At 52.8% G+C, this 25,320-nt stretch overlaps 2 protein-coding genes across 5 annotated transcripts in view; one reads left to right on the top strand and one right to left on the bottom strand.

Annotated features, from left to right (window-relative positions):
- Positions 1–502: 502 nt before the first annotated feature.
- ABCD1 (ATP binding cassette subfamily D member 1) lies at positions 503–19,644 on the bottom strand. Of its 2 annotated transcripts, none has more exons than XM_053578890.1 (11): positions 18,086–19,644; positions 15,210–15,390; positions 9,217–9,359; positions 8,964–9,132; positions 8,219–8,313; positions 5,713–5,858; positions 5,311–5,456; positions 2,121–2,205; positions 1,772–1,897; positions 1,443–1,663; positions 503–1,073 (listed from the first exon to the last, which is right to left on the bottom strand). In XM_053578890.1, exons 1-11 carry the CDS (start codon positions 18,983–18,985, stop codon positions 847–849), a joined length of 2,439 nt encoding a protein of 812 aa, XP_053434865.1. In that variant the 5' UTR covers positions 18,986–19,644; the 3' UTR covers positions 503–846. The 2 variants fall into 2 exon arrangements, with proteins under 2 accessions (XP_053434865.1, XP_053434866.1); XM_053578891.1 differs by having other exon boundaries at positions 503–825; positions 18,086–19,643.
- Positions 19,645–19,738: 94 nt separating this feature from the next.
- BCAP31 (B cell receptor associated protein 31) overlaps positions 19,739–25,320 on the top strand; it is a 33,835-nt gene continuing 28,253 nt past the window's right edge. The window contains exons 1-3 of one of the 3 annotated variants that reach the window (XM_053578916.1): positions 19,739–19,874; positions 20,909–21,044; positions 24,162–24,262. In XM_053578916.1, coding sequence (XP_053434891.1) covers positions 20,953–21,044; positions 24,162–24,262 — 193 coding nt within the window. In that variant the 5' untranslated portion in view covers positions 19,739–19,874; positions 20,909–20,952. Of the gene's footprint in view, positions 19,875–20,210; positions 20,516–20,880; positions 21,045–24,161; positions 24,263–25,320 lie in introns of those variants that run through there. The other 2 variants (XM_053578917.1, XM_053578915.1) reach the window with 2 other exon arrangements.

The following is a 25,320-nucleotide window of genomic DNA, read 5'->3' as shown; positions in this document are numbered from 1 at the left end:
GCTCTTGTGACCTCCAGGCTAAGTGTAGACTCCTTGGCGTGGCCTGCATGGCCCGCCAGCCTGGCCCCTCCCTGCCCCTGCATTTAGCATTTTGCTCCTGATTCATCCCTGGGCCCTTGCAGGAGCAGGTCCCTCTTCCTAGAAGGCCCAGAAGTAGTGCTCCCCCACACCCCTATTTGGCTGGCTTTCCCCTGTTCCTTTCTCAAAGCTGTTCATGCAGGGACCAGGTGGTGTGCCCTCCCCCAGACTTGGACTGGGAATCCTACTTGGGCCCAGCCAGTATTACTGTGCAGTGCTCACAGGTTCTGCTTCCTCACTGCCATGTGAAACCCAAGCGCACTTAGCTTCTGATGACATGTCTTTGGGAAGGGTGGCGGGTGGCTGAAGTGATCTGTCCCCCTAAGGAGCTTGGCAGGCAGGCCCATTTGTTTCCCAAATTTGCCCTTTTCCCCATAGGCAACTCACTCCCCCCAGATACTGGGACAGTGAGGCAGAGTTGGATTTTCCACGTGAGGTTTTACTGAGGGGGCTGAGGGCCCGGGAAAGGCACACGGTGACAGTGGGGTCTTCCTCCAGGTCAGGACTGGCTCTGTAGAGACAGCTGCCCGGCTGACCCCTCTTTGGCACTGAGCTTGGAACATGGTGCTCTTGCTCCCGGCTGGCAAGCAGAGGCCCTTGCCTCCCAGTGGTGGCTGGCAGTGTAGGCTGGCGGGGTGACTGGCTGCCCAGGGGTTGGGTTTGGCGTTGGTGGAAGCCAAAGCTCTGGGACTCAGAAGCCGGGCTGCCTCCCCTGCTGGCAGGAACTCACATTGGCAATCGAGATGGCTACAACAGGAATCCAATAAATTAGGCTGCAGACAGGGAAAGGGCTGGGGCTGTTAGCGCCTTCAGTAGGGGATGTTGTGTCCTTTGTGAGGGTGTTTTGGGACTACTGGCAGGAGAAGAGGATGCAGACAAGGGGCTCTGTCTCACTGGGCGTCCCATCTGGTCACTTCTATGGCAGGAAGGGCATCCCATGGGACAGGAGCCTAAGCTGGCCATCCTGAGGGGATGGGCCATATGGTCTTGAGAGACTGAAGAGGAGGGAAAAGTGGGGACGTGAGTCTTAGTCAGGAGGCAGCTCAGCACAGACTCTAGCTGGTGGTAGTGAGCGGCGGCCCCGGGGGTCCTTGCTCACTCCCTAGCACTCAGCTGCACTGGCATGGGGTCAGTGTGAGGCCACTCCTAGCCCCAAGTTCCTTCCACAGAGAAAAGTAAAGGACTCGCTGCCTTGAAAGGGCACAGTTATCGTGGTTCAGTCCCAAGGTGAGGGCAGGGCATGCAGGGACTGGCAGGACAGGTGCTGCTCTTTCCTTCATGTGTTCTGGGAGCCTGGGAGGGCTGAGGGCCGAGGGCCGACTGCAGGGCCCTCTGTCAGGAGGAAGCACCTTGAAGGCCACTACCTGGGCCTTGGGGTCTCAGCACTGGAGGCTGCCCCGGGGCCACGGCCTCGCCTAGGATCTGCCGGAGCTCCTGGAGGCGCTGCTGCATCTTGGGGATCCCTGCCAGCTGCTGCTCTAGCCGCTGCTTCTCCTCTGTCAGGCTTAGGCGTGCAGCTGAGTCCAGCTTCTCAAACTTCCAGCTACCCTGCCCATCGAACTGCAGCAAGTGTGTGTGGTACTTCCTGGCCGGGAGAGGAGGGGACGGGGGCAGGCAGAAGTGCTGAGCAGGGGTTGCCCCTCCCAGGGATGGCAGGCTCCCCCACCTCCAGGCTAGAAGAGAGGGCGCCTACCACAGCGAGGGCCGGTGGGTGATGGAGAGGAGGGCAATGCCAGCATCCTTGGCCGCCTGGAAGATCTTGCCTTCCACGTCGATGCTCACGGCGCTGGTACACTCATCCAACAGGGCATATTTGGGCCTTGGGGGTTGGGGACCAAGCAGTAGTGTCTGTGGATCCTCCATTGCCTGACACCTTAGGCCAGCCCTGCAGGGTTCCTGGGCTGCTCCTTGTGGCCCGTGGCCCTGCCATGCTGCACCCAGGCCTCCTAAGTGTAGTTTTCCTCCTCCAGGGGACCCGTCTGCCTAAGCAGGCTCCTCCGCTCCCACACTCAACCAGTACCTGCTGGCTCCAAAGGGCTCACCTGTGGTAGAACATGCGGGCCATGCCAATTCTCTGCTTCTCGCCCCCTGAGAGGACGTCCTTCCAATCACACACGGCTTCCCAACCTAGGCAGAAGGCAAGGGCTCTGCTCAATTCAACTAGGGCTGAGGCTGCAGGGGGGATGGTCCTGGGGGGTTGGGGGAGGGATGGACTGTGTCTCCTCAGAGTAGCTGGGGAAACGAGTCAGAAGGCTTGATGGCACATATCTGACTCCTCTGTCTGGCCATGGCCTTAGACTCTGTGTCCTTGTCTATGATACTTTTTTTTTTTTTTTTTAGGAGTCAGGGTCTGGCTCGGAGCTTGTAGCTCAGCGACTAGGGAGCCAGCCACATACACCGGAGCTGGTGGGTTCGAATCCAGCCTGGGTCTGTCAAACAACAATGACAACTACAACAACAACAAAAATAGCTGAGTGTTGCGGAGGGTGCCTGTAGTCCCAGCTACTTGAGAGGCTGAGGCAAGAGAATCACTTAAGCCCAAGACTTTGAGGTTGCTGTGAGCTGTGATACCACGGCACTCTACCCAGGGCAACAGCTTGAAACTCTGTCTCAAAAAAAAAAAAAAGAGTCAGGGTCTAAAGGCTGGGCAAGGTGGCTCATGCCTATAATCCTAGCATTCTGGGAGGCTTAGCCAGGTGGATTGCCTGAGCTCAGGAGTGCAAGACCAGCCTGAGCCAGAGTGAGACCCCCGTCTCTAAAAACAACCGGGTGTTGTGGAAATTGCCTATAGTCCCAGCTACTTGTGAGGCTGAGGCAAGAGAATTGCTTGAGCCCAAGAGTTTGAGGTTACTGTGAGCTAAGATGCCACGGCACTCTACCAAGGGTGGCAAAGTGAGACTCTCACTCTGTCACCCTGGCTAGAGTACAGTGGCGTCATCACAGCTCACTGCAGCCTCATGCTCCTAGGCTCAAGTAATCTTCCTGCCTCAGCCTTCTGAGTAGCTGTGAGAGACTACAGGTGAGGCCACCACACCTGGCTTAATTTTTTTTTTCAAAGATGGGGTCTTAGGGCCAGGTGTGGTGGCTCGCGCTTGTAATCCTAATACTCTGGGCCAAGGTGGGTAGATTGCTTGAGCTCAGGAGTTACAGAGCAGCCTGAGCAAGAGCGAGACCCAGTCTCTACTAAAATTAAAAAAGAAAAAAACTAGCTGGACATTGTGGTGGGTGCCTGTAGTCCCAGCTACTCGGGAGCCTGAGAGTTTGAGGTTGTTATGAGCTATGATTCCACAGCACTCTACCCAGGGTGACAGAGTGAGACTCTGTCTCAAAAACAAACAAACAAACAAAAAACCAAAAAGAAAGTCAGGACAAGACTTCCAGCCTCCAGAACCATGAGATGATCTATTTCTGCTGTTTGGGTCCTGGGTGGGACTTTATTATGGTTGCCAGGACCTAACATGGTGCTAGTGAAGAGCCAGCCCACACTCCTTTGGTGGGAGCACACAGCCTTGCCGAGTCCTAGTGATGGTTGCAGCAGCCTCCCATAATAGGCTCCCCTGTACAGGCCGGGTCTCCTCTCATTGCCTGTTGCTAGCACCTCAGGTGGGCTGTGTGAGCGAACAGGTGAGCAGGGAGGTTCTCAGGCCAGCATAGGAGAGGCAGCTCCCTGTCTCCTATTGTCCATTCTGCTTTCTCACACAACTAGAAGTTTTGGCAGGGCATGTGGCCACCCAGATTAAAGATCACACTTCCTAACTTGCCTTATGGCGAAGTGTGATCATGTGACTAAATTTTGGCCAACAGGGTATAATTGTTTAAGTGTTATAAATGTGGCAGCTTCTAGGACTTTCCTTAAAAGACAGAAGGCACGGGGCAGTGCCTGTGGCTCAAAGGAGTAGGGCACTGGCCCAATATGCTGGAGGTGGCAGGTTCAAACCCAGCCCCAGCCAAAAACTGAAAAAAAAAAAAAAAAAAAAAGACAGAAGGCACGTCTTTGCCTCTTCCTCCTCACTTTGTCCATCCTATAGCCTAGGATGTGGATGTGATGGCTGCAACAGCCATTTTGGATCATAAGGGGACTTTGGGAACACACACAGCCGAGTCTTCACAGAGCAGGGCTGGCTCCACCAACTGTGACCTGTGTCTGTTGGGACTTTTACAGCATAGTAGGATAAGTTCATGAGTGATTTAAGCCAACACTGGGGGAGGCACAGTTCTGCCCCTCACGGATGAACTTAGTCCTAACATGCTGTGGTGGGTGACCACAGGCCCTGGGCATTCAGGGTGCCACAGAGGACAGGTACACTCTCAGGTCAGGGGCTGTTTCACCAACCTCACCACCTCTGTCCCTCCTTTTGGGCATAGGCAGGTGACAGCCCATGATGGGCCCTTGGAGGAGTTACTTGTTAGTGCTGCCCTGAGGGAGTAACTGTACCTAGCCCTGCCCTCTGCAGGTGGAGGGAGCCTCAGAGAGGTAGGGGCTGGAAGTGGAACACAGATATGCCTTCCATTCTTGCCTGCAGCTACATCAGTCTCCCCATCCCTCCCTCTAGGCACAAGGGACTGTGCAGATAAGCAATTGGGGGGATACAACACCTTTCCCTGTCACCAGTCTGTAACTCCCTCAGGTGGGCCCTGGCTCAGTGTCCCCTCTGCCTCTGTCTCCACTCCCCTGCACACTCCTGGCCACCCCTGCATACCTGCACTCAACTGCCTGCCTGTTGAGTGCCTTGCCACCGTCCCTTGGCCTGTCCTTCACACTGGAGCCAGGCAAAACTGACCTGTCACTTCCCTGCCTATTGCCTTCCAGGGCTGCTACTCTCTTATCGCTTTTAGGGAAAGCACAGGCTTCCATGGGGTCCTCCCTGCAACTGAGCCTGGCTGGACCGACTGTCCCCTGGCTCCTGGACAATGGGCCTGCTCAGTATTTTGCAGGTCTTAGCTCGAACCTCTTTTCTCTAGGAGAGGGTGTCCTGAGTCCCTCAACAAGGTAAGGGGCCCTGTTAGACGCTCCCATCCCTAGCACACTCATGCTGCCTGGGGCCACCTGTTTACTACCAGTCCTCTGTGGCAGATAGGTCTCAGAGGCACCTAGCACTTTGGACTCCTGGAGGTTGAGATAATCTTTATCCCCTGGGGCGCTCGGAGAAAGGCCAGGGGCAAGCCGCCGCAGGGTCCCCATCAGAGCCTTGGGACAAAGGGCACAACCTGCCTCCCACCTCCTTCTCCTACCTCCTTCTCGCTGCAGAATGTGGTGCAGGTGCACAATGTCCAGGATGGCCTCCAGGTGCCGCTCAGAGTAGCCCTTTCTGCGCATGTCCTCTACCGAGTCTGGGTAGATAACCTGGTCACGTAGGGAGCCCACGGACATGTAGGGCCTGTGAAAGAGCTGCGTGTCCACACACTAGGCCAAGGTGCATCCCAACACCATGCTCACACACTCACACTGTCGCAAGTATGCACATGCTTGCACATAGGTGTGTCATGATGCATCTGCAGGCGTGCGTGCATGCACACCCTCCTCCACAAATGAGCAGGCTGGGTGGTGCCTCGAGTGGGAAGCGGCAGAGGAGACAGGGCACAGGCTCCACACCCAGTCCCCACCAACAGGCCTGCTGGTGGCCCACTCCTCACCTCTGTGGGATGTAGAACATGCGTTGGGGTGGGGGCTTGTAAAGCACGCCTCCATACGTGGGCCAGAGCCCGCCCAGGACCCGGAACAGAGAGCTCTTGCCGCAGCCATTGGGGCCAGTGATGAGCAGGTGCATGCCCTCTTCCACCTGTGGAGGCAGCAGCCTGTGCTTCCCTCCCTGCCTCTGATAGCTCTTGGCACCCTAGGCTGGTGGGTCGGCCCTTGTCTTCTTGGTAAGAAGACTGCAGGGCCTGGGGTATGGGGTCTAGTGTCCAGAGTCCTAGGTGAATTCCTGGCCCGGGACACAGTGGTATCGCCAAGACCTGTTCTCATCCCCAAGGCCTTAATGTGCCTTGGAGAGCACAGGGTCAGCACAAGAGGAAGGGCCTATTCTGCCACAGCTGGATGAACGGGTGTGTTCCTAGGCAGTGTCATCCTTTATCCCATTCACCTCCCACTTCACTGGGAATCCAAGCTTTCCTGAGTCTCAGCCCTCTTTAGGAGAAGTCCTAAAAGGTGCTATCTTTACAGCTCTAGATAGTCTCCCTGCCTCCATAGTCTCCCCTGCCTCCACAGTTGCTAGGGTACCACAGAGATGCCACTGTGGCCCTGAGCTCAGCATTAGGGACCTCATGTCCCCCAATTAGCCAACTACATTTTCCCCACTGGAATTGAGGAAATGCCTACTGTAAGAAAAATGCCAGCCTGCAGGAGTAAGGATGGCATGCAAGGACAAGGGGGCAGAGGAGAGCACAGGCCATGGAATCAGAGATTGCCAGGCTACTGCTGCCACCACTGCCACCCTTAGCCTCTTCCCTCTCTTACTCTCTGTGAGGTTTGCAGTAATGGCAATGTGCATAGGGCTCTTGGGAGGACCTGAGGTCGTTGCCTTTGGCTTACCTCAGGCAATGTTTTTTTTTTTTTGAGACAGTCTCACTTTGTTGCCCTAGGTTGAGTGCCATGGTATCATAGCTCACAGCAACCTCAAACTCTTGGGCTCAAGTGATTCTCCTGCTTCAGCCTCCCAAGTAGTTGGGACTACAGGTGCCCGCCACAATGCCCGGCTATTTTTTTTTTAGAGACGGGGTCTCACTCTAGCTCAGGCTGGGCTCGAACTCATGAGCTCAGGTGATCTGTTTGCCTTGACCTCCTAGAGAACCTTAGGCAATGTTACAGGTGAAACTGTGTACCCCAGATACATCTGTTAGACCCTAATCCCCAGTACTTCAGAGTCTGACCTTATTTGGAAATAGGGTTTTTGCAGATGTACATCAGGAGTGTCCAACTTTTTTTTTTTTTTTTTTTTTAATTTGGCCGGGGCTGGGTTTGAACCCGCCACCTCCGGCATATGGGACCGGCGCCCTACCCGCTGAGCCACAGGCGCCGCCCAAGGAGTGTCCAACTTTTTTTCCCCCAACCACACATTAAATATACAAACACCAACAAAACCTGATGAGCAAAAAAGGGTCTGTGCATAATTTTCACATCTGACACCATAGATAAGTAAAACAGGCCTCAAAACACCCCTGATACACAATCATGTTGGAACAGGGTGGCCTCCCTGACCCCCAATCCAATATGACTTATAGAAAGGGGACATTTGGACACAGATACACGCAGAAGGAGAATGCCACATGAAGACAGAGTCAGGTGATACAGCAGAAGCCAAGAAACTCCAGAGATGGCCAGCAACCCCCAAACCTGAGAGAGAGGCCTGAAATGGATTCTCCCTTACGACTCTCAGAAGGAACTACCCTGCTGACACTTCCATTTCAGACTTTTGGCTCCTTAACTGGGAAAGTACATTTCTGATGTTTAAGCCACTGGGTGAGGGCAGCCTCTAGGTACAGACACAGCGATGTGGCTAAGCACGACCTGGTGCCCTGTGCTTAGGGCCATGGTGCCTTTGTCTGCTTGTGCTTTCTCAGGGCCAGCCTGAGGACTGCTACCTTGTATTTGCCAGCACTGACTGCTTCCCCTGTCATCCCTCAAGTGAGTACTATTAGGGGTGACAAGGATACACCACTGCATCATGCTGCTTGGCATTAGCATGCTCTTGCCCCTTCCTCTTACCTCTTCTCTGCTTTCTCCCCTGCTGACCAAGCCCCTCTGCCCCTCAGTTGTCCCCCTGCAAAGGGGCCCAGGTCGGTGGAGTGGCTAGAGTTGAACCTGGGCCCTCAAGTCTTAGCTTTCTCAGGAATGCTGGGAGCTGGCGACAGATAATGGAAACAGAGACACTTGGTGACCCTTGACCAATCCTGGTAATCACTAGTCTCTTTTATCAGCCTTGAATCTATTGCCCCAGAAAAAAACAGAGACACGTTGGTCTCTTACCTTGACCTCGGCCCACCTGCCACGTAGATATGGGGACGATGGCTACTACTAGCACAGGCAGGTGAGAAGCCAAGGACTGAGGCTGGTAGCTATGGATAGCCAGATGCCCTGGCCCTGTCTGCTCAGTCCAGCCTGGTCAGCACTTGGGGCCGGGCGCCCATCCCCCAGACCTACCCTCATGTTGAGGCTAGTCACCACCACCTCTCCTGTGGGTGTGATGATGGGGATGTTCTCACAGATGATCCCCTGCTCCACGTCCACAACCTGACCTGCAAGGAGGACATGAGGAGGGAGGAGAGGGCTCAGCAGCACTCCAGTTGCCTTCTGGTAGGTTCTTCAAGCCCCCTCAGGTGCAAGCTTGCCTGCCCTCTGTGGCATGCCCGTGGATGCCCAATAGGCACCCTGTGCTCCAGGGTCCCTTGAGAACATGGCCAGTCTTCCGGCAAGCCCAATCTCCACCCTGTGTCTAGCACAGCACCTGAGGTTGCCACCCTCTGGGCCTCTGGAACTTAAGGCACCAAGTCCCTCCACTCTTACTCTACACCCTTCCTCCCAGCACCGCCTCCCCCAAATAGCTCATGCTGCACATGGACTTGGCTTTTCTCTTGCTGCCCTGCACTCAGGGGCCACATCCCAGTGTTTTTCAACTAATAATCCAGGTGAGAGCCCTCAGGAAGGTGACCTAGCAGGTTGGCTGGCAGTGACTTCTTTGGGAAGGAAGGGTCTGGACCTGTACCTCGTCCTAGAAACCTTCCCCAGGGGCCCAGTTCAAACCAGCAGATGTCCTCCAAGACATTGCTGGGCACTCTGATATGGGAATGGGCAGGGATGAGTGGGAGGGGCTGGAGCAGCCAGTCAGCACCTGCAGTAAGAAGGCAGGGACAAGAAGAGCTGCTCCACGGGGAGGGGACAGCCTTACCTTGAATCTTCAGGGGCCCTTCCATATAGACACCAGACCTCACCATGGCCCCGGACCCCAGCTGAGCATCCTCCAGTTCCCCAGCCCTCTTAAAACGACAGTGCTGGACATCTTCAAACACCTGGAACATCTCATGAACTCGGGCTGTGTAGCCAGCCAGTTCTGTCACCTGTGGGGAGGGTAATCTGTTTCAGCCCCTGCCCGTCATGAGGAGAGGGAGATGGCAAGAATCGGGGCTGGGCCTGGAGGGTACCTCCTTGTATGATGACATGATCCGCTCAATGGCATCTGCAGCTGCTGTGAGCAGGTTGCGGGCAATGGTGAAGGCCTCAGTGCGCTCACTCACCAGCTCCTCCTCCCTCTTCTCCAAGGCTGCTTTCTTTGTGGCCTCCGAGTCTGTGAAGCATGAGGGGATGGGTGGCAGGTAGGGGCGGAGTCAGCAGAAAGTGAAAAGTAAGCCACTAAAAGGGAAGATGAGTTCGTTCAGCAAGGTATGAGTGCCATGTACAGCTACGTGCCAGAGAGTGACCTCACTTCGTGCCATACATGAGAACGAGCTCGGAGCAGATCACAGGCTGATGGATAAGAGCTAAGTCTAGAAAACTCTGAGAAGAAAACAGAGGTAAAGCTTCATGACCTTATGTATGACAATGGTTCTTTAACTATGACACTAAAAGTATGAGCAACAAAAGAAAACCAGATCAACTGAACTTCATGGAAATAAAACACTTCTGTGCAACAAAGGGCACAGTGAGAAAGTGAAAAGACAAGCCACAGAGTAGGAGAAAATATTTGTAAACCATACATCTGACAAGGTGTGGTGCAAGACCACTATAAAGAACTTTTACAACTTAAGAGACAACCCAAACAATGGGCAAAGGATCTGCACAGACATTCTTCAAAGAGGTTAGACAGATGGCCAGTAAGCACCTGAAAAGATACTCAACATCATTGTCATGAGAGAAACGCAAATCAAAGCCACCAAGAGGTCCTACTTCACACCCAGTATGGTGGCTGTAATTTAAAAGGGAGAAAAATGTGTCGGGGAAGATAGAGAAGTCAGAAGCTTCCTATGTTGCCAGCAGGAAGGTAAAATGGTGCTGCTGGGAAGACAGTCTGGCAGTAACTTTTTGAGGAGTCACATGATCCAGTAATTCCACTACTAGCTACATGCCTAGGAGAAACCAAAATTTGTATCCTCATAGAGACTTGAACATGACTGTTCACAGCAATATTACTCATAGTGGCTGAAAAGTAGATGTCCATCGGTAGATGGATGGATAAAAAAATTGCAGTACATACAGATAATGGAACATTATACATCTGTAATAAGGAAGAAGGTACTTATAACATGGATGATCCCTGAAACTATTATGCTAAGAGAAAAAAGCCAGTCACCAAAGGTTCCATATTGTAGGATTCCATTTCTTCTTTTTTTTTGTTAATTGAGACAGAGTCTCACTTTGTCATCCTCAGTAGAGTGCTGTTGCATCACAGCTCACAGTAATCGCAAACTCTTGGGCTTAGGCGATTCTCTTGCCTCAGTCTCCCTAGTAGCTGGGACTACAGGCACCTGCCACAACGCCTGGCAATTTTTTTTTTTTTTTTTTTAGCAGGCCTGGGCTGGGTTCAAACCTACCAGCCCTGAAGCATGTGGCTAGCACCCAAACCACTGAGCTACAGGCGCCCTCATGTAATTTCATTTCTATGAAATGTCCAGAATAGGCAAATCCATAGAGATGGCAAAGAATCAGTGGTTGCCAGGGGCTGAAGGAGAGAAAATGGGGAGTGACTGCTATTGGATCTGGGACAGGGGTAGGGAACCTGTGGCCTTGGGGCCACATGTGGCTTTCTGGATCCTTAAGTGTGGCCTTTTGATTGAATCCAAATTTCACAGACTCTGGGGTTTCTTCTTGGAGTGATAAAAATGTTCAGGACTTAAAAGAGTGGTGATGGTTGCACAGCTCTGTGAATATTTAAAAACCACTGAATTGCACATTAAATTAAATTAATTAATTAATTTATTTTTTGTAGTTTTTGGCCGGGGCTGGGTTTGAACCCGCCACCTCCGGCATATGGGGCCGGCGCCCTACTGCGCTGAGCCACAGGTGCCGCCCTGAACTGTACATTTTAATAGGTTAAATTGGGCCAGGTGCGGTGGCTCACACCTCTAACCTAGCACTCTGGGATTGCTTGAGCTCAGGAGTTCCAGACCAGCCTAAGAAGAGCGAGACCTCATCTCTACCAAAAATAGAAAAATAAGTCAGGTGTGGTGGTGGGCACCTGTAGTCCCAGCTACTAGGAAGACTGAGGCAGGAGGATCACTTGAGCCCAGGAGTTGGAAGTTGTAGTGACCTATGATGATGCCATAGCACTCTAGCCTGGCAAGACCCTGTCTCAAAAAAAAAAAAAAAAAGAAAGAAAAAGAAAAAGAAGGCTGAATTGTATGGTATGTTAATTATGTCACAGTAACGTTAATTTCAGAAGGGCCCCAGTAGGCATCTGGGTCTGTTTCTTGCACAACCAGCCACTTCCACCTAGACTGCCCCCTGCCTTCTGTCCTGCACCAGTGATATCAGCCCCTGCTGGGGCACACCTGGATTCACCACCTATGCCCAGACCTGTTTACCTTTGAAATGTGAATGTCCCACTCTCTGACCTTCCCTCATCTCCACACTGTGGTCTCTGACCTTTGTACCCATGGCCACTTCTGTTCAGCCCATGTTTTCCCCCAGGAGTTGCTCCTGTCTTAACTTATGTCTCTGTTACCATCTGGACCCCATGGTGGCAACTTCTACCCTCCTTTGTCAATGGCCTTGACTCCTTTGACCCTTGCCCCTAAAGGTGCAGGATTTTTTTACACATGGAATCTTCTGGAAATGGCGGTGGGGAGCATGGAGGAGGCCAACTTTGAGGGTCCTGGGTTGTGGGCTGGAGTGGCAGGAAGGTTTTGGGAAGAGTCTGAAAACTCCACCCAGGGGTGTCTGTGACCCTGAGGTGGGGCTTCGGGATCACCTGCAGGAGTGGGTGAAGAAGCAAAGGAACATGGATTGAGCTCAAAGCACTGTCGAGGGAAAGGAGACAGAATGGATGGACAGACCCTGGCTCAGGAACCTAGGGAAATGAACTTGGCAGAAGGTGGGTGGAATTAATCCTGAGTTGAAGAACCGAGGCCTTTCTTCCCTCCGTGCCATCAAGGACATGGCTCCAACGGACAGTAGGGACTCAGGCCCTCGTCTCCAGATGTTCTTAAAGTGGGACAGTCACTGTGGACAAGGGGAAGGAGTCTGAGGGTCTGTGGGTCTTTGTGCCCAGGGTCTCCTGGTACAGAGCCTGAGGTAGATAATACCAGGGCCCAGAACAGGCAAGCCCTCCAGGCTAGAGTGAGCCACAGGCCTTGACCCCTCCTGGGCCCTCATGCCTTGCAGGCCATGGGTGCAAAGCTTATCTAAATCCTCTCCAGTTGGTAAATGACTGCCTTTTCCCACTGGCCCCCAGAGCTCTTGGCCTCCTTGAAGCACCTGGAGCCCTCACTAGCCACTAGGTGCTCAGGATGCTGCAGGGATGAAAATCCCTGCCCTTATCAAGTGCAGTCTAAGGTAGGGAGAGGAGCGCCCTGGAAAAGGCATTTAGTATGGTGCCCCATGATCGCATTAATGTACACAGCTATGATTTAATAATAAAAAAAAAGTTAAAAAAAAAAGAAAAGAAAAGGCATTTAGTTCTTGGGAGAGCATATACAAGCTGGGAAGGGGATGAGAAAGGTGGGCAGTGGGCAGGCCAGAGGGCCTCCCAGTAATGCTCTGAGGGAGGGAGGAGGGAAGGGATGAGCAGGGCTTCCAAGGAAAGAGTTCCTGGCAGGGTGTGCAGCACTTGCAAAAGGCCCCAAGGTAGGGTGTAGCTAGTGTTTGAGGGAGTAACAAGGAACCTAGGAAGAGGGAAGTGGAGCGGACACACCTTTCACAGGTTATCGACCTTAAGGCCACTAGTCTGGAGAGAAGCTCAAGCTTCTTTGAATCTCCCCAGGAGGAAACACAATAGGGAGAGAATCAGAGAGACTTCCGTTTCTGAACCACCACGTGTGTATAAAACCGAAAGCCCTCTTGCCCCACCCTGGATAAACTATAACTCTGTTTAAACAGAGTTGGGCTTTGAAGGAAAGCAGAAGAAACTCCCAAGAGCAAAGAGAAGCAAGCACTCAGGTAAGCCTCTTAAATCCCCAGGGACAGACTGGGAGAAGCCTGGAAGCTTCATTTGCTTATCCTGGTTCCAGGTGCACTCAACAAAAGGTGTCCTCTAGGAATTAGTAATTATATGTCTGAAATTCAAGTGAATTCAAATGAATACTACCTCCAAATTCAGGAACTACCCCCCCCCCCCAGTAAGCTAAGAAGTTACCATAAAAATGGCCTCCAAGTAGTTAGTTACCCTGGAGTTTTGGCCTAAACAGAAAGAAATATGGAACTACACCTTCCATTGAGGGCATAACCATTCCCACAAAAGTCCACTTGCAAAACCCCTGAGGAAATTAGTGAAGATCATTAGACCCCTCAAGAATTTAAGATAACCAAATCAATAGATACTACGGAATGCGTATGATAAATGATACACAGCGTAAAAGGATCACATGACAGATGAACAAATAAGAGAAAAAGCAGTTTGAAATTTCTGTTTGAAAAAAATTTCTATTTGAAATAGAGTCAAATAGAACTTACAAAAATAGTGAAATGTGAAAAGATTCAAATTAGACATGGCCAGAGAGAAAATTGATGAATTGGTGAACTACCGAGGAACCTTCCAGAATGCAGCACACATTGTGCTGATGGGAATGGTAATGAGAGGTGCAGAGATGCAGCCAAGAGAGTGAGAAGTCCAGCTCATAGCTAGCAGGAGTTCTAGGAGAAGAGCATACAAGAATGATAGCCAGGCAACATTTGAAAAGATCAAGGCTGGGGCGGTGCCTGTGGCTCAGCCGGTAAGGCGCCAGCCCCATATACCGAGGGTGACGGGTTCAAACCCGGCCCCAGCCAAACTGCAACCAAAAAATAGCCGGGCGTTGTGGCAGGCGCCTGTAGTCCCAGCTACTCGGGAGGCTGAGGCAAGAGAATCGCTTAAGCCCAGGAGTTGGAGGTTGCTGTGAGCTGTGTGATGCCACGGCACTCTACCGAGGGCCATAAAGTGAGACTCTGTCTCTACAAAAAAAAAAAAAAAAAAAAGATCGAGGCTGAAAATCTTCCCGAATGATTAAAAAATCAATATTTAAAGGCATACAAGTCTCAAGGAGGATGGACAGAAACCCATACCTCAATACATCATAGTGAGACTACAGAACACCACCAAGAAAATACTCAAAGTACCCCGAGAAAAAAACGAAGGTTATTAAGGTAGGGCAATCCTACAGATAACAGATTTTCCACTGGTCACAGAAGAAAGGAGAAGACAATGAAATATCATCACAGGCTGAGGGAAAATAAACATCTGCCCAGACTTCTGAACCCAATTAAACTATAGCTTGGGAAAAAGGGTGGAATAAAGACATTTTCAGACAACAAAATAATTGAGAATTTCCCATGACAAAGCCCTTACAAGATGTCTATCTGGAGGAAGGTAACACAGAGAAGGATGGAGATGGAAGGATGAAATGTGGAACAAAGAAATCAGCAAACATGCAAGTGAGCTGTCACACGCGTGGACTGGAAGAAGTAACAGCAAAGAAGAAAAACAAGGTAAAACCCAGGTCCAAGGGGGCATTTTTCTGGTGTTTCAAGTGTCCTGAGGTACAGAAGGAGGGGAGCAGCCAATTGACCTAACTCGGTTTCAAGCCCGCACATCCACCTTTCAAAGGACAGCTACTAGCAGACTTCAAGGGGATTCTTGCAAACCAGGAGAGGGACAAATAAGAAAAAACCTGACTCTTGCTACAATAACAGGTAGAGCAGCAGACTTCCCACCCATCCAAAAGGCCTTAGGGTGGAGGTCTCTGCCCTATTCAACCTCCAAGAGCTATTTTCGAAGTGGGGAAACCCAGGCCAGAGGTGCTGGGGTTCACTCAAGGTACTCTCCACATTGTCCCCCCTCTAAGCAGCAATTGGGCCAAGGACAGGGACAGATGGGTGAGGGAGCTACAAGGACAGCCCAACCTCTGGTGACCTTGAGGCTGCCCACAGGCCTCAGTGTCCCCACACTGGGGAGCCCAGTACAGGACAGGGCTCCTGCCCCCAGCTTCCTTGGAGCGCTGGCTCTCACCTGACTCTGAGTAGCCAGTGGCAGTGATGATGGGGACGGCCACCATGAGTAGCCCTGAGGCACTCCACACATACTTCATGAGGAATTGCTCCAGCATGACATACCACAGGCGTTCCAGAAGAATGAGGTTGATCTGTGAGGCCAGGTCCTGGTAGGAGTGCTGCAGCAGGGCCAGCTCCACCTGCCAGGTGTGACAGAGACAGGGAGGCCTCAGGACAATTCCCGTGAGGGCAACACTGGGAGTCCCCAGCACTGCTCACAGGTGATAGACCAGTGGTTCTCAACTTTCCTAATATCACGACCCTTTAATACAGTTCCTGTGGGTCGCAACCCACAGGTTGAGAACCGCTGTGTTAGACCATCTGATGACATAACAAAGGCTGAGAGCTGGGTATTATGATTGGGTGGGGGTAAGGGACTTCCTGCTATCACAGTGTGGTTCTCATCCCCACTTTCCACTCCCCTCTGTACCCTGAAAATAGGCCTGGGGCAGCCACCCCTCAGTCCTCTGCTGAGTGTATCTCTTTGGGCTGCCCCCAGCACCTTCTTCCTGGCCTTGCTGTCTAGGCATGACCTCTCCTTCCCCAGGAGAGCACCAGCAGCACAAACCTTGTACTAAGCAAAGAAAAGCACAGAAGAGCAAAGGGCAGAGTTCTTGCTTTTAAAAACCTGGTTTGACAGTCTCAGGCCCTACCTCCCTTCCTTTCCCACAGCTCCTTAGGGTGAGAAACTTGCACTGCCTTTTCCCACTGAAACCAGGAGCTGGGCTCTTGTTCCCTCAACAGTGAGTAGGCCCTCCGTACCCCTTCATTCACTGGCTACCACCTGCATGTCAAGACAGCGACAGATGGGGGAAGGGACCTGTGCAGGGAAGAGAGTGGCAGCAGCAGCAGTCAGATGGGTAGGGGAGGGTTGGGGTGTCAGAAAGTGCTCAGCTTGAGGCTACCAAGGGTCAGTTCAGGGGCGTGCACCTCGCACCTCAGTCCCCACACCCATCTGGTGACAACTATCTAGCCTGGCACCTTCTGCTCAGTGCTTTCACGTGTGTCCATTGATTTGCACCACATCCTACCACATGTGTGTTCCCTGAGCACTAAAGCTCAGAGTTGCAAAATGATCTGCCCAAGTCCACGCAACCTGGTGGTGGCAGACAGTGCGGGAATTTGGACCACACTGGCAGGGCTGTTAGGAGAACCAGATTCTTATAAACACTGTTTTGACTTACTGAGAAATGTTTCCTTTGTTGTCGGCCACTTGTGAGGTTGCGTGTGTGTGTGTGTGTGTGCAAGCGCATTTAAATTAAGCTTCCTTGCTGAAGGCCCAGTAGGAACAGAATACTCTGTCACTCTGGCCTAACCTGTAGATCTGAGCCTAGTGCAAATGAACCACCTGTAGTGTCCCGTTTTCTCACACAGCTTTCCAGCCGAGGCCTATACAGACAAACTGTGGATGATGCACATGGGCCCTCCAGCCCTGGCACACCCACCTTCCTGGCTAGTGTGCTGTTTCCTGAACCCAGTCTAGGAGAGTCCTTCAAAGATGCACCCCCCCCACCTCCCAGCCTGCCTGCACAGCCCAGCTTTCCTCAAGTCCCATATCCCATTCCTTAAGTGTGCACATCTTTCGGAGCACCCAGCAGTCCAGACTCATGCCAGGAGCTGGCGGCAGAGCCCGCCAAGGCTGACGATGTAGCTGCCGGTGACATGCCAAGCACCTCACCCAAGGCCATAGCTGCCTGCCAAGCCCTTGCAGTGGAAGAGGAAGAGAGCAGGAGAGGGGTTTCAGTGGAAGGCCAGTGCCTTTTCTCCCAATCTGTAAACTGGCCCATATCCAGAATCATCTTCTCTGCAGAGTTCAGGGATAAGCTATTTTTAAAACTTAGGGACAAGCCTATATCTTTGCCTGGTACGCAGCCAATGAATGACATAAGGTCCTGGGGCAAAAGGTCACCTGATCCAGGTAGTACACAAGAGCCTTCAGGAGATGGATACCATTGTGCCCTCCCCCCCAGAAGCCCTAAGAGTTAGAGCTGGGCAAAGGCAGCTGTGCAACCCCAGGCATGAGGAAGGGGAGGGGCTTGGGCAAGATAAAGAGAGCACTGGCCTGGAGTAACCTTTCCTAGCAGCTGCCTGGCCTGCCCCAGCCCACCAGGGAGCTATGCCTGGGTCCCAGGCGGAAGGGCGGCAGCTTGCGCAAGGAGCAGGAAGTGTGTCCTGCCTTGGTGGTGGCCTGGGCCCAGCATCCTTGGTCTAGGAGTGTGGGGAGGCAGCTGAGCGGGTTGGTAGGTAGGCAGGCCTGTGAGTTCAGGCGGCCTTGACCCCAAGTATGGCCACTGCCGTGGTGGCTGCTGAGCTGGGCGCTGCTCATTAACCTCCGCTTGGGCTGAGTCATGCCCATAATGCCTGCCTGCCTGGCCGGCCAGCTTTGCTGGACGCCGGCCTTCAAAGGGTCCTGGGGCCCAGGGGGGGATGGATAGCAGGTCCAGTCCCACGGTCCCAACTCCCAACCAACTCCCAAAAGGCATCGGCTCTTCCCGGCTGGCTGCAGGTATGGGCAAGCCAGAGCTCTAGCATCTCAAACCGCTAGGATTGCAGCTTCAAGTCCAGGTCAGCCTCCTTGAGGAGGAGAGGAAGCAGAAGTGGCCTGGAGCAAGCAGGCATCCAGCAAGGACAGTCCCCACCCAGTCTTTCTGCTTCTCTATTTCTCTGCCTAAGTCCACGGCTACCCAATGCATGAGTCCCCCACCCTCCCAACCCTCCCCATGGCCCCACATGCTTGGCATCACCCTGTGCCCTGTTTTCCCACCTCCACTGCCACTTGCCCTGGGCCTCCCAGCCATGCCCTTTCTCTGTGCCCAGTGCCCCAACTTGTCCCACCTTGTGGCCCCCATAGAAGGCAATCTCCTCCGAGTTGGCCACCACACGAGAGTGCATGTAGCGTAGTTCCCCCTTCCGCCGTGCCTCCTCTGCCACCAGCTCCCCAAACTTGGGTGAGCAGGCCCGCAGCACATTGGCAGTGAGGAACACCACGAGGCCAGCAATAGCTGAGGGCCAGGCTGTGCCGGCCCCGCGGGAACGGGCCGCTCGTAGCAGGGTGTAGGAAGTCACAGCCACATCCAGGAGCGGCTTGGTTAGGTTGGAGTAGAGGTGGGCCACCGAGGCAGCAAAGGCCACCACATCCTCCGTTAGGGAGTGGTCGGGGTTGCGAAGCCGACCATCCATGTTGCTGACTCGGTAGTAGGTCTGTTGAGAGAAGTAGAGGCTGTAGGCATGGGCCACCAGACGGCTGCGGAAAGACAGGGCCAGCTGGCCCTCTAGGTAGCGGATGGCACTGTTGATGAAGGTGGCAGGGAGGGCGATGAGGAGCCACTGCAGCAGCTGCCAGCCGAACGCCTGTGGGTCCTTGCGCACGATGCAGCGGGCCAGCCTTCCGTCCAGGCGGGCCACATACACCGACAGGAAAGTCCTGCTCACCAGAGCGGCCGAGTGCAGTGCAAGCAGCCCCGTCTCCCGGCACACCACCCTGGGGAACAGCAGCCGCAGGAGCCACAGGAGTCGCTGCAGGAATACCCGGTTCATGCCAGCCTTGGCCACTGTGGCCCCGGAGACCTCTTGCGTTGGCTCCCTGGTTGGCACCTGGGGGTCCCTGGCCGGAGCCAGGCACTGCCGCACCAGCGGGTAGATTTTGTGGACTCCATAGGCCGTGAGAGCCAGGACCACGGCTGTGCGCTTCAGCGTAGTGACCCGTGAGGACCGAGGGGTGGAAAGCACCGGCATGTCACCTGGGCTGGCAAGCAGGGGGCTGGGACTGGTGCCTAAAGCAGCAGTCCAGGCAGGTGGCTGGAAAGGTTGTTGCTCTGACCCGGGGCTCGTTGTTCAGGCAACTGGAAACCTGGCAGTGGTCCCTAAAGACTGTCGCTTTAGGCCCCCCGAGGTGGTGCTGGGGCCACTGGTGCTGTGGGCTCAGGGCCCTCCAGGGTTAAGGCTTCTTCAGGCAGCCCAAGGAAGAACTTGGCTCCCCTCTCTTGTCAGTCCCCTATCCCCCTGAGGTCAGTCTCTAGAGGTCTCGGGCAGAGAGGGCGTCTCTTCCTCTCTTCCTCCTCCTCCTGCCCTGGTGGCGCCCCTCCCCGGGGCATCAGGCGCGTCCGTCCGCTCTGCAGCCTGGCTGAAGCGACAGTGACTCCGCCACCGGCCCAGAATCCCCACCCTTCCACCCCTCCCTAGGGGTGCGTCGAGGGAAGGGGAGGAGACAGAGGAGGGGCGGGAGGCGGAGTCCGGGCGCGGGGCGCCCCACCCCGTTCTCGCCCCGCCCCCTCCCGTGAACCCAGAAACGTGAGACGTCCGCGCGAGATAGAGAAGCAGCCCTCGCCTTCCTGCCAAGGCCCCGCCCCGCACTCCCCTCCCAGCTTCGCGAGCCTGGGGTGCCGGAGACGCAGCCGCCGACCGCCAGGCGCCGCTTCCATTCTACGCCTTCGGCGTCGGGCCCTAGGCTGAGGGCCGGGCGGGAAGTGGCTGTGGGCGGAGGCGCTGCGGCTTCGCCAGGGCTGAGGGCGGGGCCCAGCGGGCTCTTCCGGTTTCCGGCCGCGGGGTGAGGGGCGGGTCTGAGGCTGTGGTGGGAGCGTTTAGAGGCTGCGATCAGGCTTGCTTGGCGGCTGCGGGAAACTCGGTGAGCCGGCTCCACGCGCGTGCCAGATCGGGCTCCACGGCCGTCAAGGCTCCCCCGGCCCCTTCACGAGGGAAAGAGGCGAACAGCGCTGAAAAACTGGGTGGCCCGGGCAATCTTGGGGCCCACGGCCGATCCGGCTGGGCGGGCAGCCCCGGGCGAAGGGAAATATGGGCGGCGCCTTCAGGAGTCAGTCTCTGGGGGCGCGGGGTCTGGCGGTAAAGCCCTACCAGAAGGTGCTGCTAGGGTGGGCTTCGGCGGGCGAGCATGTGCCGGGCCAGGGCCACCTCTGGGGCCCCCTGGTGTTGCGCGGGTGGCTTTCAGAGCTGGGTGGATGCTGTGGCCCACAGGGGCTGCTGAGAGGGCTCTTCTGGCTTCTGAGGAGACTGCTGCTTCTAGAACTTTCTCTAGATGGGCCTTTGAGGTGCTAAGTCAAGACCTGCCCTCTAGGAGTCGTTCTCGTGAGCAGTTTCGAGGCGCCCCGAGGCCTTGCTCCCCCTCTGAGGCAGAAGTATCGGTTGAGGCGTTTTTAGCCCCTGCAGCCCGAGTGGGAGGCTGCTGGTTGCTTGGTGCTTTTAGACGGGCGAAGGAAGGAAGGGTCCCTGGTTTCCCCGGTGTGGGGACGCCGGCAGCTTTGGGAGAAGGTGGGTCCCTGAGACACTGAAGTTCTGGGGCTCGGCTGGGAGGGGAGCAGAGCGGGCCCAGCAGACGTCGAGGATGGCCTCCTGGGCGTCGTATGATATTCTTTTTGAAAAAACGCTTTCCTAGTTAAAGGGGCACAAGGGGTCTTTGTACCCCTTAGGCGAGGAGTCATCAGGAAAGGTGGCTCTGGACACGTTAACACTCATGTTGGAGGCAAGTAACTGTTCCAGCAAACAGAAGTTTGGGGTCTTTGAACACTGCCAGCCAGGGAGCCATGTTTAGGCCAGCCTAGTATGGGGAAGACTCCGAAGCAGAGTTCTGGGGTTTAGGGTGAGGAGCTGGATGTCATAGGCTGCCTTGCACTTAGGGTTCCTGTCCCTTATGTGCTCTGCCAGGAAACAAGTTCACATCTCTCTGTGGGAAACCTTCTAGCAACAGGATGAGTCTGCAGTGGACTGCAGTTGCCACCTTCCTCTATGCAGAGGTCTTTGTTGTGCTGCTTCTCTGCATTCCCTTCATTTCGCCCAAGAGGTATGTTCTGTGGAGCAGGCAGGCAAGTCAGCAGAGACTGCCTCTTGCCAAGCCCTGTGGCTCATGTGTGCAAAATTGGTGAGTCCTAAAATTGGGGCCAGATGGAACAGGTAGAACCTGCCTGGGCTGGGGGTGGCAGGAGTTATGTTTATCATTGCCAGCCTTCCACGTGCTTCTACTTCGTTGTGACTTGCTCAGTTCCTTTTCTGTGTACCTTGACTTCTGGTCTACAGGATGGCCCAAAGAGAAGAAGATGTTTTTGTAGTTATGGTGCTGGAAATGATGCCCTCTCACCCTTGGGTTCTTGGGGTGTAGGAGGTGGCAATGTAGGATACAGAAAACTTGCACCATTGGGTCACGTTGTTGCAGAATGGTGACTTATGTCCTCCTAATTGGTTTCACTGGCATTGCATAGTAGTCTTGTGAGTGTTACTCAGCCTATGAAGAAGGATGTTATATTCTGTTCTAATGAACAGAGGACGTGTAAACAGTTAGTTGGAATTTTTTTTTTTTTTTTGAGACAGAGTCTCAAGCTGTCACCCTGGGTAGAGTGCCATGGCATCATCATAGCTCATAGCAACCTCCAACTCTTGGGCTCAAGCGATCCTCTTGCCTTAGTTCTTCTATTTTTAGTAGGGATGGGGTCTCCCTTTTGCGCAGACAGTTCTCAAACTTAAGAACTCAAGCAATTCACTCGCCTCGACCTCCCAGAGTGCTGGGATTACAGGAATGAGCCACCATGCCTGGCTTGGAAATTAAATTTTTTTTTTTTTTTTTTTTTGAGACAGAGTTTCACTTTGTTGTTCTTGGTAGAGTGCTGTGGTGTCATAGCTAACAGCAACCTCAAACTCTTGGGCTCAAGTGATTCTCTTGCCTCAGCCTTCTGAGTAGCTGGGACTACAGGTACCCGTCACAATGCCTGGCTATTTTTAGAGATGGGGGTCTTGCTCTGGCTCAGGTTGGTCTCAAACCTCTGAGCTCAGGCAATCACCCGCCTTGGCCTCCCAGAGTGCTAGGATTACAGGTGTGAGCCACTGCACCCACCTGGAAGTTAATTTTTTTTTTTTTTTTTTTGTAGAGACAGAGTCTCACTCTATGGCCCTCAGTAGATTGCCGTGGCCTCACACAGCTCACAGCAACCTCCAACTCCTGGGCTTAAGCGATTCTGTTGCCTCAGCCTCCCAAGTAGCTGGGACCACAGGCGCCCGCCACAACGCCCGGCTATTTTTTGGTTGCAGTTTGGCCGGGGCCGGGTTTGAACCCACCACCCTAGGTATATGGGGCCGGCGCCCTACTGACTGAGCCACAGGCACCGCCCTGGAAGTTAATTTTTAATTACATATAATACAGGAATACATCGTCCGGGTTTAAATTAGGATGTGAACAATAAGGCTGTCTCCACAGGTATTTTTTAAAACTTTTTATTTTATTTATTTATTTATTCATTTTTTAGTGCAGTGTTTTATTCTGCCTTTATTTTATTTTATTTGTAGTTTTTGGTGGGGGCTGGGTTTGAACCCACCACCTCTGGCATGTGGGGCCAGCGCCCTACTCCGTTGAGCCACAGGCACTGCCCAAAAAAACTTTTTATTTTCATTTATTTATTTATTTATTTTGAGGCAGAGCCTCAAGCTGTCATGCTGGTATAGTGCTGTGGCATCACAGCTCACAGCAACCTCCAACTCCTGGGCTCAAACAATTCTCCTGCCTCTGCCTCCCAAGTAGCTGGGACTAGAGGCACCTGCCACAATGCCCAGCTATTTTTTGGTTGCAGCCGTCATTGTTTGGTGGGCCCAGGCTGGATTCAAACCCGCCAACTCAGGTGTATGTGGCTGGCGCCTTAGCTGCTTGAGCCACAGGCACCGAGCCTTTAAAAACTTTTTAAATGAATAATAGGCTCCTTGGATGGCGCCTGTGGCTCGCCGGTCCCATATGCAGGAGGCGGCGGGTTCAAACCCAGCCCTGGCCAAAAACCACCAAAAAAAAAAAGAAAAAGAAAAAGAGGCTCCTGACGTGATAACACATGAAGTACAAAATATCATTGAAGGAATATTCTTGCCATAAACCAAACTTGAATACAGTTCAGAGGAAATGCAGAAACAAGTCCCCATAGAGCTGTAATCTGGAAAGCTTTAGAGGACAGACAATGTTTTATGCACAAAACAAATTAAGAAAACAAAAGAAGGCGACAGCAGAGGAAACTTAAAGAGTAAGAGTGACTTGTGGCATTTACCTACTAAATGCCAAATGAGTGTCTTCTTAGGTCCTGATTGCAAGAGACCAATTGTTAAACATGCAACGATTGGACCTCTGAACTCTGGCTCTGATAATGAGGTTTTTTTTTTGTTGTTGTTGATTTTTAACAATACCTAAACACTTCTGAAGGTTCTCTTTTAGAACTACATCCTGGAGTATTTGTAGATGCAAATGGTAGAAGGTCTAGGGTCTGTTTCATAATAATCCAGGGTGGCGGGGGTGTAGGCAATCCAAGATTTGTGTGGAAAGGTAATTTAAAGAAACAATGTGTGTATGTGGCAAATGTTTTGAATACTACAAAGGGGAGTAAATTGAAAAGTAAGTTTCCCTCCCCAGAGACTTATCAGTGTTTAAGACTGGTTTTCTAGATATTTCTATACATGGACAAGTATCCTTTTTATTTTTATTTATTTATTTTTAGACAGTCTCATGTCGCCCTGGGTAGAGTGCCATAACTTCACAGCTCACAGCAACCTCCAACTCTTGGGCTTAAGCCATTCTCTTGCCTCAGCCTCCCAAGTAGCTGGGACTACAGGCACCTGCCACAATACCCAGCTATTTTTTGATTGTAGTTGCCATTGTTGTTTGGCAGGCCCGGGCTGGATTTGAACCCACCAGCTCTGGTGTATGTGATTGGCATCCTAGCTGCTGAGCTTCAGGTGCCGAGCCTCCTTTTATTTTTTAAACACTCTCGAGTGGATGTCATGAATTGGAGAATTGCAAGCAACTGAGGCTGACTGTGTATGGGCATTTGGCTGTTGGAGAATAGTACAAAGATGGATTTCTGTTTTGCTTAGAGTCCTGGATCCCAAGTGTATGTGCTTTTTCTTCAGCCCCATCCTTCTGTCTTCTCCTTCACAGATGGCAGAAGATCTTCAAGTCTCGCCTGGTGGAGTTGGTAGTGACCTATGGCAATACCTTCTTTGTGGTTCTCATTGTCATCCTTGTGCTGTTGGTCATCGGTGAGTGAGCTGTGGCTGAGAGTGGATTCCTGATCTGACCCTGGCCTTTGCTGTAAATCCCTGTGCCATTTCTAATGTGTAGTATACAGTTTTGGCTTCTCAGAGTTAGACTTTTTAAATGTTTCCTGTCTTTCTCTTGGGGAAGACGTGTTCTTTACTCATACTGCTAACTGAAGTATAGACTTTACTTTGAGAGGTACCTTTAGCAGTGGGCAGGGGCTTATAGCAAGCAGCCTTTGTGTACCTTTATGATGACCACCTTGCATTTCTGAGGCACTCCTCAGATCATTCTAGAACCTGAAGCCAAGAGCAGCTAATTGGCCCATAACCGTAGTCTAAGTAGCGCTGCTTACCTGGGACCCCAGTCACTTAACAACTGTTTCATTTTCTCCCTTAGTGCTTAAAACAGGGTTTCTAATAGGGGACTGAGCAGCTAGACGGGGAGCCCAGCTGGGCAGTCCTGCTATGTTCTGTAGTGTGAGGAGGAGACCAAGATATCTGGCAGCATACTTTAGAGACAAATCTCAGACCTCTCTGGCTCTGGGCTAGGCTTTAGGTTTTTGGGGATCCTTCCAGCTCTGTAGTTCTATAAGTCTGGACATTGAGGTGCATACCAGCAGGCACTTGAAAGATAAACTGGCCCAGGGGCAAGCTCAAGGGATGGGGCCAGAGGCCAGGTGGTCTTAAGGTGGTGGCATGAGACTGCTTGGAGACAGGAGGAATGAATAAAGTTTGTTGTTTTACTTTGGTAAGTGACCAATGTCTTCCTGTTTGTACTCCAAAGTATTGGCTTGCCTCTGCTGTGACAGCAATCTTGTCTTAGAGCTATGATGACCACTTAGGCGTGGAGTACTTCTCTCTTAACAGAAACGTGGCAAGGGGTGGGAAGCTGCAGTTCAGGAAAATGCACCAAGCTCCCCCGCTAGCTGGGGCATTAGGCATTTCTCCTTTCTGATACCTGGGCCTGACAGGATGTGTTCAGACAGGATTACCTCTGAACAGGCCAGGTATGGCCTGCTAATTCCCAGCCACAGAGCATAGCTACTGCCTGCCCTCAT

This window comes from Nycticebus coucang, chromosome X, assembly GCF_027406575.1.
Source record: "Nycticebus coucang isolate mNycCou1 chromosome X, mNycCou1.pri, whole genome shotgun sequence".
NCBI classification, from domain to species: Eukaryota; Metazoa; Chordata; class Mammalia; order Primates; family Lorisidae; genus Nycticebus; species Nycticebus coucang.
This window is presented reverse-complemented; position numbering and strand designations above follow the sequence as displayed.